Source organism: Schistocerca piceifrons, chromosome 1 (assembly GCF_021461385.2).
Source record: "Schistocerca piceifrons isolate TAMUIC-IGC-003096 chromosome 1, iqSchPice1.1, whole genome shotgun sequence".
NCBI lineage: Eukaryota > Metazoa > Arthropoda > Insecta > Orthoptera > Acrididae > Schistocerca > Schistocerca piceifrons.
The window spans coordinates 500,788,216-500,804,741 of NC_060138.1; the positions used below are offsets into that span (position 1 = coordinate 500,788,216).

A 16,526-nucleotide genomic window follows, 5' to 3' on the forward strand; every position below is an offset into this window, starting at 1 on the left:
AGTGATTCCCCATGTAAACTGGCTCCAGTTGGCATTCTTTATAGCTGCCTGGTAGAAGAATACTCCTCCAGCAATTCGTAGACATGTGATCTGCAGAACAGGAGTCAGTGCCCGTGATGCCTGCACTAACAGTGGCAAAGCTGACTGTGTGTTACTGTGGTGGCTGCAAGATACATGGTTGACAACAAACACATTGTGCTTATGTTGTGATTGCACTATTTATCCTGTACCTTCTGTGATGGTGTTGCCAGTGTCCTGGAGAGGCGGCAGCCCTCAGTAAACATCTGTGCTACCTAATAGTGGATCCCAAGAGATACATTAATTTCTTCTAGTATTGCCTGTACCTTAAATTTGACCTAATATGTTGATCTCATAAAAATGTAACTGTGCATGACATGGTGAATGACCACACATTGGAGGTGACCAATGATAAAGTCATGTATCTTAAAAAGTGATATATTGCATGTAAAACTGTGTGTGAAAGTTTTGCCTCAGAGCTGACCATAGCAAATGCTGCATTGTAGCCATGAATATTATTGAAATAATTCTTTGATTACTCTTTCATTTTTGGTTATTCAAAGTAACTACTTCATACAGTACACTGAAAAATAAATTTCGTGTTTACGGTGGAAAATTAACTTTTCCCTTATACAACAAAATATGAATACTGTTGTAACACAAAGTAACATCAGATGTCTTGTCAGGACTCTACCAGTGCCACATCAATGACTATCAGTGTATTGGAACCAAGTAGTGTTGCCTCAAGTGTGAATGACTGCTTTGTTGTATTCCATTACTGAGGGTAAATAAAGTACATTTATTCTTGTTGCCTGTGGCACGTAACTCGGCTTGCCTCTCTGTCATGACACAAAAGAAATAATACAACCCTAATCCAAATTTGAAGTACTTATTATAAAGTATGTAAAACAATTAAATTAGCCCTGGAAAATCTGTAAAGTAATTCTTTCTTTTTTATGTGTGTTTAGATTATAAACTCAAGTGCTCAGCATTTAATTCCTGCTAACCTTTGAGTCCTTTTATGCTTCTTTACCTCTGGGAATGACATGTCAATGTGAAAAATGTCGAGCTGCATCATGATTCGGAATCCATCTTTACCTGTAGGTCTCCTGTGACTGGCTGGGTAAGTCAGTCCAAAGATCTGACAAAGCAAACGTATATTCCTTCCGATAATTTCACGTCTATTAACACACTGGGACAGTCAAACCAACCTTTGGTTGGTCGTTAACTTACAGTAAATTACACCACTCAGTTTTGTTTATTGCACTACAATGACGGGTACAGCCAACACAGCACTGTAGGCACACCATGTACTTCACCTTGGGCTCACTGCTTTTTGTAGTAGAACTGTGGGCACAGTTGCAGATGGCACTTGTGGTGAACTTGTGAAACAAAGTCCACAGTCTGGGCTTAAAAGAATGCAGTCTGAAATTTGTGAGCTCAGTGACAGCACGATTGACATGTATGAAGACACCATGAGAATTTTGTGGTTGTTAGAAAGTATGTGACTTGTGATTCGAGAGAGAGAGAGAGAGAGAGAGAGAGAGAGAGAGAGAGAGAGAGAATGTGTGTGTGTGTGTGTGTGTGTGTGTGTGTGTGTGTGTGTGTGTGTGTGTGTGTGGTGCTAACGAGCGCTACACAGTGAGGTTACGAGCGCCCTTACACATGTTAAAAGAAAGAATGTGGATAAAACAGTGAAAATGTTAACTTATGCACTAAGACAATGAAGAAATTCTAAAATGTGCTATACGGGAGATTAAAACATAAGTAAAATGATACAGGAGCTAAAAGAAAGGCACAGGGAAATGTGACTAGTTGACTACTCACAAAAAACGCGAGAGTCAGCCACCCTGTGAACACATTAAAACCATTCCCATAAACTCTTGGGAAAAATATTGGATGATTCACAAAACTTTAAAACTCAAACTAGATTCGTTTGGACATTAATTAAAACAGAGGACAGGCCTGTTGGCAAATCCACTGTGGCCCACTGGTCGGAAAATGAAACACAGTCCGATAAAATTGTGGTGCACACTGAGGGCCTCTCTCCAGGGCAAGAAGCCACGTGTTATAGGGCTGTGGCCTATGCGAAGATGAGTATGGACGACCTCGTCCCATCAACATGGCAGCAAGGAGGTCCACCATGGCTGCGTTGTGGGCTTTACTAGATGTAGCTTACTGTCCGTCACTTCCATCCATTTATCATCCCACTGATGCAAGACTTTCGATCTCAACAGTGAGGCTATAGCATGCAGACAGATGGTACACTGAAACAACTGAGGATCACAACATGCCCTCTTGACTGCTAGATCTGTCCTTTCGTTCCCCACAAAGCCCTTGTGCCCTGGTACCCATCAAAATGACACCCCCTTCCCCAGTCTTCATCGTTGGAGGAGGGCATCCTGGATTACCTGTGGATTACTTTACCTGCCATGTAAAAATGTTGCAGAGAGTGAAGGGCACTCAGAGAATCGGAGCACACAAGAAATTTAAAACTGGGAGACCATTTCATCTGCTCAAGTATCCACAAGATCACATATAATTCTGCATCGAACACAGTAAAGTCTTGAGGCAGTTGGACCTTGAGGACATGGTCTGGGAAAACAACAGAGCAACCACCAGTTTGCTCCCCCCCCCCCCCCCCCCCCCCCCTTTTCTGTTTAGACCCATGTAGTAGTTGTGCTCATATAAAATGTCAGAAAATATCATATTGAAAACATAAGCAGGAGTGCAATCTCTCTTCAGGAAACACGCCTTACAGATGAAAACTCACTAGACTATGGTAAGTACCGTATCTTCAAAAGTAAAAAAGACAAACAAATAGGAAGAGATGGCACCCCACTCCTAGGTATGGCATTTGTCATTCACAAGGGCATAGTTGATTCTATTAAAGAAGTCACCCCCATAAATAATAGACTAATGACAATGCGCATACAATCTGCAAACAAAAAATACACAGTAATTAACGTACATGCACCCACGAACATTGAAAATAAGAGAGATCTGCAGAAGGTAGAGCAGTTTTGGTCTAAACTCGAGAAGATTATGGAATTAGGCCCCCAAAGAAGTCACAAAGATATTACTAGGCAACTTCAATGCCCAGATTGGCAGAGAAAAGGATACCAAAAGACCACAAGTAAAATCCCGGCCCATAAATTCACCAACAAGAATGGCATGAGACTCATTGAAGTGTGTCAACAGAACAATCTTAAAATAATGACCACCTCACTGAGGAAACATCCTCAAAAACAGAAGACTTGGAGCTCTCCTATACAGTCTTTCAGAGAATATCAGAATGACCACGTGGCCATCACACACCGTTCACAGAAGGAAATTCATGACACGCAAGTCCGAAGAGGAGCCGACAGTGCTTCTGACCACTATCTAGTATGGATGAAAGTGAAATTCACTCTGAAAAGAATCCACCACATGAAAACTCATCCTCAAAAATTCGACACCAAAAAGATCAAAGAAAGTAACATAAAAGAAGAATGGGAAAAGGAAAATGCAGGCACCTGGCATCAATTCCGTAACAAGATAATCAAGATAGTCAAAGATGATGATGATGATGATTGGTTTGTGGGGCAGTCAATTGCATGGTTATCAGCACCTCTACAAATTCCGAACCTTTGCTCAGCCCAATCTTGCCACTTTCAAGATGATGATGACAACACATACACCCAGTCATCTCGAGGCAGGTGAAAATCTCTGACCCTGCCGGGAATCAAACTCAGGACCCCGTGCTCCGGAAGCGAGAACGCGACTGCGAGACCACGAGCTATGGGCTAGATAGCCAAAGAGGCACGACCACTGAAGAAGAATACGAAACACCCATAGTGGGACTCCGCATGTGAAGAAGCACTGTAAGAACGAAAGAGTGCTTTCCAGAAATATAACTAAAAAGTCATTGGAGACTCAACAATACCTTCAGACCGGAAAGAAAGCCTAAAAAATTATCAGACAAACAAAGAGGAGGCACATGAAGGACCAGTTGGACTCGATAGAAAAAGACTTCCGAGATCACAGTACTTGAGACTTTTACAGAACGTTCGCAGGGAGGATTCGAGGATTATCCCTCAGAACTTATGTTTGCGAAAACCAGACGGCAAACACACACTGACCAACCAAGATAATTGGAGAGAACTGGCTCGATATTTCTCAGAGCTACTCAATTGCCAGGAGTCCACATCAAGATGGCCCAAAGAGACTGCCGCACAAGTAAACCCAGAATCTTCTTCACATAACAAAGAAGAAATCCATAAAAACATCTTCAGACTCAAGAATAATAGGGCATCTGGAGAAGATGGTATAGTTGCAGAACTATTGAAGAACACAGGCCCAAATACACTTGAGGAGCTCACACAAATCATCATAGACATATGGAAAACGGAAAAGGTACCGAAAGAATGGAACTGTGCACTCATCCATCTGTTACACAAGAAAGGTGACAGAACAGATGCCAATAACTGCAGAGAGATTTCTCCCCTTGAAGTCACCTACAAAATTCTATCTGCGTGTTTTTGTCAAAGAACACAACAACAGCGTGAAAACAAAATTGGTGACTATCAAGCCAGTTTCCAACCGGGGCTTTTTTGTGTCGAACAAATATTCAATTTGAAGATGCTATTGAAATAGAGAGCAACCCAAAGCCCTCTGGTCATCTGTATGTTCGTCGACTTCAAGAAGGCATATGATTCGGTGGATCAACAGTCCCTCTTTAACATCTTAGAAAAACAGGGACTTGATCGAAAGACATTAAGACTCATCAAGGAAACATTCATGGGCACAAAGCCAAAAGTGAAATTCATGGGCGAATTGTCAGAGCCCTTTGACATAAAGACCAGTGTGCGACAAGGTGATGGATTGTCATCACTGCTCTTCAACCTTGTTCTGGATAAAGTCATCCAAGATTGGGAGAAAGAATTTAAAACCCAGGACCACTGGAAACCCATTCAACTTGGACAACAGAATGAGGACATCAAGGTCAGTTGTTTAGCTTTTGCAGACGACCTAGCAATGCTAGCAGCCTGCGGAAATACAGCGATCAAACAGATTGGAGTCCTCAAGGAGTGCGCTGAGAAAACTGGACTATAAATTTCATTCAAGAAAACCAAGTTCATTTGCACTAAATTCGACATTCAGGAACTGAACACAAAATATGGGCAGATCAAACAAGTTCCACACTTCAAATACCTCAGTGAGATTATAGAACCAACAGAGTTGGAAAAGGAAGCACAGAAAGTTTGGTTACAGAAGCTCAAACGAGCATATGGGAGAAAGCATGAAATCTACAATAAGAAATATATGTCCATTCATACAAAGATCAAACATTATAATACAGTGATTAAACCTGAAGTGCTGTACGTGAGCAAAACCTTCATCATAAATGTAATGCGTGATCTGATAGGGTCCATATGCATATAATAATAATAATAATAATAATAATAATAATAAAAGAAGCAGGAGTGCAATCTCTCCTGTACTGCACTAAATCAAAAAGTCTGCACCCCTGCGTAACCAGGTAGCAGACGCCACTCCAAGTGACACCAGCACATACCAAATGCGGATCCAAAATGGCCTTGTTGCTCATGAACAATGGGAGAAAAGGTATTCCAGAGGTGGACATGCAACAGTGTGGTATGCTGATAAATTTGGAGCCGTGAGGAACTTAAATGTCTGATGCACCTTGAGAAGTTGCCATCAAATTTTAAGTGCTGGTTCACCAGCCTCAGTACAGAGACTGGGTATGGGGCCGGTCCTGTAAGCACCTGTGGCCAGCCTAATCTCCTCATGGTGCAGAGCATCAATGATCTCCAAATAAGAAGGCCTCACCAATCCATATACTGTGCACCCATAGTCTAGCCACGAATACATGAAAGTACTATACAACTGGAGCAGGTGCACCCTTTCTGCTCCCCAAGACCTGTGGCTAAGGCATTTCATGATGCTCAGTGCCTTCAGAATTCCGGCTTTTAGGTCTCTCAGCTGTGGCAACCACGACAGTTTGGAGTCAAAAATGATGCTGAGGAACCCCACTGAGTTGCTAAAATGTCGGATGGTGTCCTTCACATGCAAGGCAGATAAATTAAACAAACAAAAAGAATAATTAAAATGCACACACACACACACTCACAAACAAACACACACACACACACACACACACACACACACACACCACACACACACACACACACACACACACACACACACACACACACACACACACACGCGTATCTGCAGAAAACTGAAAACCCATCTTTGCAGCCCACTCCTCTAAACTCAGAACTATGTTGCAACTAATGGTTCGCTGTTGTAACCACGGAGAAGGAACACACAACAACAAAATCATCCACAAATAAGCACAATGCCTTACCATAGAAAATATGCTGTTTATGTCTATGATAAAGAGGATAACACTTAAAACACTGCCGTGAAGGACACCATGGAAACAATCTGACAGTGTATCACCAATTCGAGTCCTAGAAACCTGCTGAGACAGGAAATACCATATGAAGAAGGGTCAATGGCTATGAAAGCCCCACTGACGCAATTGTGCAAGACTACTGTGTCTCCAAGTAGTATTGTAAAGCTTCTGGTATTTAAGAATATGTCGATATAGCTATATTTACGTAGGAAAGCCTGCTGAACAGCTGGCTCTATTAGGGCTTGGCTGTCGACAGTGGACGGAAATCTCCGGAATCCACACAGAGAGACTAAGGAGTTGCTTGATATCTAACAACCAGACCACACAATGGTTAATCATTCGCCCCCACGATGTTTCCTACACAGCTCATTCAGGCAATACGCCGATAACTACTGAGTCATGAGAGATCCTTTCATGGTTTGGGGAGAGGTATCAAAATTGCCTCTCTCCACTAGTTGGGGAAGTGACCTGTTTGCCATATAAGATTGAAACAATCCAGAAGGTCTTCCTTTGACACTTCTGGCAAGAGTCAAAGCAACAGTCCCAGATTTGATTGTAACAAGTTGCAGTATCATGAGTCTCATACGGGGCTGATTCCAGCTCCCACATGAAGACATGGGAGTTGTAGGACTCAGAATGGTGGGATCTGAAATGCAACTTGCCCCACTCTACAGTAACATGGTAGCAGCAAAATGCCGAATCCTGGCTGGAATTGGCAGTGGCTTTTGTAAAATGCTCTGCCAGTGTCTGAGTGATGTCTCTGGGCATTGTTTGAGGACACTCCTGTTTCAGCACTGCTACTATTGGTAAATGACTGTTTTCACTGGAATTCCTTCCGATGGCTTCCCACACTTTTGTAGAACAAGTGGAATGGTTGATAGACTCCACTAACACTTGCCATGACCTTTACTAGTTCTTCTTAATTATGCACTGAGCCTTGACACTCACGACTCTAAAGGTTAGGAGGTTGTCTGCTGTAGTGCAGCATTTAAATTGCTGAAGTGCTGCACACCTGTCCCAGATGGATAAACAGCACTCATCTGTCCACCGAGGTACAGGTCACCTCCTAAGATGCCCTAAGGACTTTGGGATGGATAAGTCAGCAGCACGGTGGATCACTTGTGTGATGTGGTTCACTCATTCCTAGGCGCTGTCATGATGTTCAAACACAACCAGCTGGCTGAACTGCATCCAGTTGGCCCTGCTGACCATCCATTTTGGTGGCTTCTCATCAGGTAATGATGCATCCAGTAGGTGAATGAGGAGTGGGAAGTGTAACTGGAATGAAAGTTGTCAATGACGTCTCACTAAACAGTCTGCGAGGGCTAGAGAACAGAAAAAGGGGTCGATGGCTGAGAATGACCCAGTAGCAGTACAGAAATGTGTGCTAGTACCTGTGTTGAGGATTTACAGCTTGTGAGACATCATGAGGCTCTCAAAAAGCTGGCCCTGAAGCCAAGTAGAGGTTGAGCCCCACAACACATGGTGGACATTGAGTCTCCCAGTAGCAAAAATGGTTGTGGGAATTGTTCCACAACACCTATGAGAGCCTGTATCTACCTTCGTGTCTCGTGAAGGTAGATACAGCGAGCAAGCAAGCCGAGATCCCCACTCCCTGTACCACACAAAGTACCCCACCGTGCAGCATGGTGGTTGCTGATGCATGCTTACAGTGACAGGGAACTGGTAGCTCAGGAACCCTGGGGTTGCCAAACCCATACTCAGCAAATGAATTCTGAGTCCTTGAGAGGGATTCGAGCAATGGTGAAGATTAACAATGCCAGTGACGCACTGAAAAATAACAAATATAGTAACTTTTGTTTTCGAGGGAGTGGGGGGATCTGAATGTATGCAGCAAAACTTTTGATACAAGAAACATATGCTGATGTGACATCGAAGTGTGCAGCGCACTGTTCAAAGGTGAATAGCTGAAATGCACACCAATTAGTGAATCTTCCTAAAAATTGTCTTTGCTGTTGACATTTGAAAGAAAAACAACAGTTCTATGGCATCTGGGATAAAACACTATAAAACGAAGTCTTAAAATGGATTTCTGACACGATTTTTAAGGGCACCCAGAACGTGAAAAATATGAAAAATAAATTGAATTTTACCAAGTTTTCTGATTAACTTGTTTCAAGACATACATCTAACTTAATTCTAAGTATTTAAAAATAAATAAATAAATAAAAAGGGCCTGCACTGCTCTTTGTGGGTGTTTCCCGACACATTTAACAAGGTTTTTGTGTCTGAGAAAGATTTTTACATATTTTGAACTTCCCTCTATTTTCTTCAGAGATAGGGCTAGGACTTTTGCATTGTGTGGATTCTGTGCAGAGGTTGGCAGCTCTGGTAGAAAATATGACAGTTGTACATCGAAGTTTTTTGTTGTGTGGTTTTTGAGCACAATTTTGAGTGTGTTGTTCTGAAGTGTGTTGAGTAGGTAGACAGAGTGGGTGCATTCTTGTCTGAAAATCATTATTTTACTGAAAATGCCACAAGTGAGTAATAGAAAGCGGAAAGACAAATGGAAGAACCATATTTGGAAGAACATTTTTGCAAATCCAGAGGTTAGGTCTGAAGCAGATAGTGAGGCTGCTTCTTCCCAGTGCAGTGCATTCAAGCAGAAACTGACTACAAATGAAGACAGCTACAATAAAATGTCTCAGGAAACAGATCAAAACAACGTAAATGAAATATTTGACATAAGTGTACAGTCAGATATTTTAAAAAATTATATCAGGTGTAAGAATTATAATCAGGGAGGTATTGAGCTTCAAGTCAAGTCACACGTTGGCTTTGCATGTGAAATAATCCTATCATGTAATTACAAAGTATCATTTTTTATTTGTCACTCTATGCAAAGAGAACCAGGAAAGTTATTTGAACTTAATCTGAGACTGCTTTATGCCCTTTTCTCTATCGGAAAAGTGCAACCACAGAAGAAATGATGTGTGGTCTTATGAACTTACCAAAGCCTTCCACAAAATTTAGTACTTCCAACAAAACATTAGGTCTGTAGTGGAAGATATTGTGCAAGAAACTATGCAGAAAGCAGTTGAAGAAGTTGTTCATGTCACTAACAATGTCAACATAATGGACCTTACTGTAGGTTTACATGGTTCCTGGCAAGAGAGAAGGCATCAGTCACTCGGTGTGGTAACAGCCACTAGTGGAGACATTGTGAAGGCAACTGATGATGTAGTTTTCTCAAAATATTGCAGATGCCCTTGTGGAATTAAAAATAAACATTCTGAAAGCTGTCAAGCTAATTATAGTGGAAGCAGTCGTGGTATGGAAGTTGAGCAGGCAAAGAAAATTTTTGAAAAGTCTATCTCATGGTACAATGCAGGATATGTCAATTTCCTAGGTGTTGGTGACTTCAAAAATTTCAAAACAATTGAATTGGTAACAAAAGCAAAATAAAAAAAAGTTGGAATATATTGGTCATGTTCAGAAGAGAATGGGGTCAAGACTGAGGCAGCTCAAAAAAAAAAAAAAAAATTAGGAAGAAAGCAACTTGCTGACAAAAAGCCCAGTGGAGGTAAGAACAGGCTTCCACTTTCCCACACAATTGTTCGACAGATTTCAAAGAATACATGTTCTAGGCAAAACTTTTACGTTTATGAAAGTCTAATTTTATTCGGTGGCAGACTTTCACAGATTTAGCTTCAGAAAATGAATACTGTCATAATCTAAAGATATGTTCAGGGAAGAAAAAAGAAAGTGGTGATGTGGCTGCCAAATTTCAGCCAGTGAAAATATTTTGCTACAAATGTGTGCATATGTGTCTCTGTTTAGGAAGATCAGACTTATTTGCATTGCCAGCTGGTATAATTTTCACAAGATCTCCATGGAATAGCTAGACAGGAGTACTGTCGAGATCAACATGGATTACTTCAGATCAGTGGAACTACCCTGAGAAAAATGGAACTAAAATTTGGATCAGCCAATAATACTCTTACTGTAAAACACGCTGATTTAAAAATAAAAAAGTACATCTCTTCTTAATGCTTCATAATATACCGGAGTATGTGGTGTGTAAAACTGAGAAAACACAGTTTAGACCTAATTGCTTTACCAATTACAATCAAGGACCAGATGGTGTGACTAAACACGATCGGTGTTGATCCTCATATCCTCTGACGAGCAGGTATGTCAATGGGTATAAGAAAATATACTTTACCTCCTGGACACAGAAATGCTCAATCATTTAAGGACTGATATTCTCGTCAGAGTTATTTTCCCTGGAAAATGTCTCCACTCTGCCTTGATGATTAACTGGGCTTTTTACTTTGCTTGATTGTCCCTTATGGATATAGCTTGGGAGGGTCACATTCTTCTGGAGCTGCTTTACACACTGAGCTGAAACTGTGAGCTTGATCCTACAATACCTCGATTGCAATTGACAAAACAATGAGGCCTAACCTGCGAAAATTTTATTTCAAAAATTTTTATGTGAATGTGTTAACAATAGACTTCAGTATTAAACTGTCTGTTTACCCCCAAAAGACATTTTTTATGGTAACTATATATTCTCGTCTGTGGTATAGACACTGTCTTATAAGAATCAAACTTTGAAGCTCTGTGTCCATACCTGACAATAGTTTTTTACATGTTGCAGGCTAATGTGAGCTCGGCTGCAGAATATGCAGTGGCACATTACGTTATTATCTCAACAAACAATTAACTTGGTCAAAATAGTTTGAGAGATGTTTATCTGGCTCATCTTGTCACTGAGAAACTGCCAAAGTGCATAGAAAATAGAATACAGGACTGCTGCGGAAATTGGTAACTAGGATAATTGTAAAGTTTGGGAAGGAAACCAGCATTTTGAGCAACTGAGGCAGAAAGCAAAATCTGACAAGTGCAATGCTAGGAAAAAATGGGAGCTCCTGACAATAAGCAACACTATGCAGCCAGTCCCCACCACAAAAAATGTGTGCCAACAGTGCGGAAAAATCTTAGCTCCATCAGGCCTCTACAGTCACTTAAAATCCCACAGAAAATGAGTTTCAAAGAAGACATTCATACTTGTCAGCAAGTGATAGCTCAGAATCATCATCTGCCTTAAGGTAGACATTCTGCAATATAACTATAACTTCAGATTTTAGAGAGGAACACACAAAATTTTAAACCACAAGCATCAAAACTTTTGCTGTAATCCATGCAACTGAGTTTCTGCGGTTCCAAGCCCACATAAATCTAAGTGACATATAAATCACCGCATTTACACAGGGAGTGGCATAAAAGAAGGAAGACATCTCCCAGTACTACATTGGATCACATGGCACCAATCAACTTCAGACTCAGATGAAGGTGCCAACAAGTGTGCCACTTGCGTGTTGTTCTTGGCCAGTGCTCAGACCCTGTGATCTAGCTGTTATATGATGACCACTGTGACAGACTTAGACTTCCCAAGGTTCTTGTGCCAGTTGGACTTGGTCTCAAGTATTGTTTTGTGTAACCAGTAAACAGTGCTTAATAAATGAACCATGTACCACAACTCAACAATTTCTCTATCAAAAGGTAAAATAAAGAGTAGAATTCCAATCATATTTAGAGATGCTTTCTCATCACATAACACGTTCAACAAATTTGTGTGTCTTATTGCCCACATTCAACATGTTCAAGGTACAGATGCTTGCTTGTGGTCAATTGTTCTGACAGATTGTTCCTGGTCATGCCAGTACAAAATAAAGAATTAAATATTTACATGAACTGATCATGCATGTTTGCACATCTTATTCTTTCGCTTGATTATGTATGAATTGCCAGTGAGAGTGGACTGGATTTCCGGAGCTCAGGATGGATTATGACCAGTTTTGTAATGATCTGGCTCATGTGAGTAAGGATTATGAGCAAAGGAGGTATGTGCAAGTGGGCTAAGGGGGGCTACAACATAAAGGTTAGGTGGCTGAAAGAAATTTATTTAGAAAAGCCTTGAAGGATTTATGTTAATACTGATTTCTTTCCATGGCCTAACAAAGTTATACTCTTGTAGAACACTTTGTAAATAGATTATAGGTAAGAGTAATATGTAACACGGAGATCAGCTTTTCCTTTGAAAGGGTGTCACTGTGCGTAAGTTGAGACAATAGTCTAAGAGATTTGCTTGGATCCAAATTAACCTGAGCACATAAAAGCTTGTTGCACTCAAGACTTTTGCCCATCTACATGAACGTGCACGTGCCTTTCACAATTTTTGGCAGCATCCTGAATCCCATCAACCTTTTTCACTATGGAAACACATCAGCCTTTATACGCCGGCTCACTGTTTACCCATACAGCTTTCCTTCTAATCTTTCTGATTTGTCTTCTAACAGTATTTCATCACAGTGTTTTGTCAAATGTTTTATGAATGCATCAAATGCAATTTCTGTAGCACTGGTCGACAAAGGGAGAACAAAATATCATTGTTCATTACAGAATACAGAGCTACGAGGATGTGACATTCAGTAAAATATCTGCAACTAACAGTTAAAGACTTTGAAAGCTCACAGCATTTGTTCGATTCAGTGACTAGTTCGTCTACTACATAAATGAAATCCTCTTTTCAGTTTTCCATACAGCATTGCCAACAGAACTACATTCAAAATTAATAGACATCGTTAAGAAAATGACATCTGCAACACATTTTTATGAACAACACAACTGCCAAACATCTTTTATTACTTACCTTTACTAGAAAATCTGCCTTAACAGGCTTGTGATCACTCTGAGTATATTGTGGAAAGCTATTATAGGAGAGCTGTTCCACTTCAAGTGTCATGTTTTCATAAGCATTTTCATTCACATTATACAAAATTCTGTCTGTCCAAGATGGCCGTCTCCTGTAATTCAAACAGAACACAAGTTATGGGAAATCTAAACTATATAGTTCTATTTTCCAAGAGAGAACAAATGGTATACCCACTTCAAATCATAGTCTGAAGAGTAAAACTGAAATTTGTATGTGGGAGGGAATGTTGGCAATGTTTCTGTCAACTCACTGAAAGCATCCCCACTGTTCATTACTTGATGGAGTTGATCTTTCTGTAAAAGGGTTTTGAGATCACCTTTCCTCACAAGTGAGTCAATTTTCTCTGCTGTCAAAGCTGGATTTTCTTCTAAGCGAAAATTCAAGTCACCGATCCAAAATACATAACTGTAACAAAAAATACATTTGTAAATTGCATCAAAAAGTGATAAAAATGGTTTTAATATAATATTTCTTTTTATGGATAGTAAGCATTTGTTTAACTATTCAGCTGAAAATTTCACATTAATTCAAACTTAGTGATTATGTAATTGTAAAAGAAAAACTCCATTGAGAAATTCATCACATTCATAGCAAGACATGTGGATTGGCTAGTACTCATTTTCAGGAGGCACCACTATATGACAACCAGCAAACACACACAAAAGTAAACAATGAAAGTACTTCTAAAGGCACGTTTACACTGAGCTCAGAACATGTTTTTGTTCAGAACATTGTGTGCAACTTGTTCCTCAACATGTTGGCAACATTGTTCGTTGTTCGCACTCCCGTTTACACTAGTGACCAACATTTCTACGTATTCACATAGTCTGCTGCGGTGAACTGATAGGTTACTTTGAGTATTCACATCAAGAGATATGCTATGTCAAATGAAGAGGAAGAATTAATGACATTTGGTGCTGCATTAATAATACTTAACAAACTGAATAGATGAAGAAAATGACGTAGTCGTCATCGGTGGACCAAAACATACTATAGAAGATGTGGTGGGAATGACATGCTATGTGAGCTGAATTTGGAAGACGGTTCTGGCTTTCGCAACTTCACTAGGATGTCACAGTCAGATTTTGAAATGTTGGTGAATATTATAGGACCAGTTGTTTCAAAGAAAGACACAAATTTCAGAAAAGCAATCCCAGTGAACCAAAGACTTGCTGTTACTCTTCGTTTTCTGGCATCAGGAGACTCCTATCAAAGCCTTGCATATTTATTCCACATTTCAAAGCCAGCCATACCTCAAATAGTTCCACAAGTTTGTGAAGCTTTGGTTGAAGGATCATGTAAAGGTAATTAAGCTATGTTAACAGCACTGAAACACATACTGCAGCAAGAAAAGAGACAACTCTAAGTTTACGCCACTGAAAAATATGGATACAATTACAGTATTACTTTTGTATATAATACAACAGAAGATACTGCCTTTAAGTACCTAGTTGAAATGTAAAAGAAGCTTGTACACTTCACTGTAAGTTTGGTATAATTCTTTAAAAGTATTTTCTCAAATATTGCATTTTTGAGTTGTGTCACTACTCTTGCCAGGTTGCAACGTATTTAATTGATTAGATATTTATTTTTTTCTTTGCATTTACATTTTTGAATCATTCCATGAAGATAATTTCTTCACAATCCAAATCAGATATGCTGCCAATGAATGTGACAGGGGAATCTGCAGTTGAAGTTGATGCTGATGATCCTGCTGCGTCTATGTTTATTACTGTAAGCTGCTGCTTCCTCGGAGCATTCAGTTCTTCCTCGTACAGCACATCACTTATTCGTTTTGCAGCCACCGCCCTTTCATAGGGTGGAAGCTCTTTCAACTTAGTGACAACAAATTTTCCGAAACCTGTTGCTGAGTCCTGTCGTCGTTGGCGTTGATGTTGCTGCTGCATAATATTATGCAACATTTCTGCAGCATTAAGTATGGGGTCACTTCTTCCACCACCCCCCACCCCCACCCCCCTTTTGGCCCGTTTTTGTGGAGGTGGTGTGCTGTCCTCTTCACCTTTCTCTGCAGGTTCCTCTGTTTCAGCTGCTGCATGTTGAGTTAGCTCTTGCAAAACCTGAAGCCAGATTTACTTGTTTCAGATGCCAGCTACTGAAGACGAATGGTGTTCAAAAGAAAGTGTGTTTCGCCAGGCACTCCACTTCCCTCATCGCGTGGGAGCAATTAATGGGAAGCACATTGTTCTATAGTGCCCTGTTGCTAATGGGAGCGAGTTTTATAACTATAAAGGATCGTTTAGCATTGTGTTGGTTGCTGTAGTTGACACCAACTACAACTTTTTATATGCTGACGTTGGCTACCAAGGGAGGATTTCTGATGGAGGTGTTTTCAAAAATGCCTCCATAAGTGAGCTAATTCACAAAAACAAACTGAACTTGCCATGTCACAAGTGTTTATCTGGATGGACAAAGCCACTACCATATGTATTCACGACAGATGATGCTTTTCCATTACAGGAAAAGCATCATGAAGCCGTATCCAGGTAGGCACAATAGAGGCTCTATAACTACAGATTGTCAGGGGAAAAGATGAGCGTGGAAAACAGATTTGGTATTATGGCTTCAGCGTTTCGTGTCTTCGGCAAACTGATGCTATTACAACGACAGGAGGCACAAACCATCACAATGACAGCAGTGTGTCTGGACAATTTTTTAAGAAGAAATTCGGAGTCAAGAAGTTAATACAGCCCACCTGGAAGCTTCGATTCTATTTTCCACAAACAGGTGAAGTCATTCCAGGGGCATGGAGACGAGATGCTAATGCATCCTCTATTACTGCACTCCCAAATATACCACGGAGAACTTCTCAGACATTCAAGGAAATTCGCAACGAATTTGCCAACTACTTTGTGAGCTTACAAGGAGCTGTTCCATGGCAAAATAATTACAGTTAAAATTGTTGTACAAGAGAATAAAATCAATCATATGCAAGTATAACCTTGTTTACCTCTTCAATTGTGTCCCGGGTCTCCTTTGGTTCCTGGATATCATCCAGGAAACATAGATATTTAAATCCAAACCACTTTCTTTTGTAGAGTGTGTCAGTACCACATCCAGATTTTTTACTTTCCTCTATTTTTCTATTCTCTCCTTGGTACTGAGACAAGAGAGATTTGAATTTTTTTGTACACATCACTGCTGCTGGTGCCAAGCACCGCAGCAACTTTTTGTAATGAATCATGTTTGATTTTAGTATTTTTGTAACCTGCGCAACGTACATTCCACAGGCACTCCTCTGCCTCAGAGCGATATCAATTGGAAAATTTTGTCTCGTGACCACTCCATTTCAAATAAAAATGAAGAGACATAAAATAAACGCAC

At 40.4% G+C, this 16,526-nt stretch overlaps 1 protein-coding gene across 1 annotated transcript in view; it reads right to left on the reverse strand.

Annotated features, from left to right (window-relative positions):
* Positions 1 to 16,526, reverse strand: part of LOC124796350 (phosphatidylinositol 4,5-bisphosphate 5-phosphatase A-like) — an 87,922-nt gene that overhangs the window by 29,078 nt on the left and 42,318 nt on the right. The window contains exons 6-7 of the mRNA XM_047260498.1: positions 13,359 to 13,589; positions 13,122 to 13,275 (exon numbers count right to left, since the gene is read on the reverse strand). Of these exons, the coding sequence (XP_047116454.1) occupies positions 13,122 to 13,275; positions 13,359 to 13,589 (385 nt within the window). The remainder of the gene's footprint in view (positions 1 to 13,121; positions 13,276 to 13,358; positions 13,590 to 16,526) is intronic.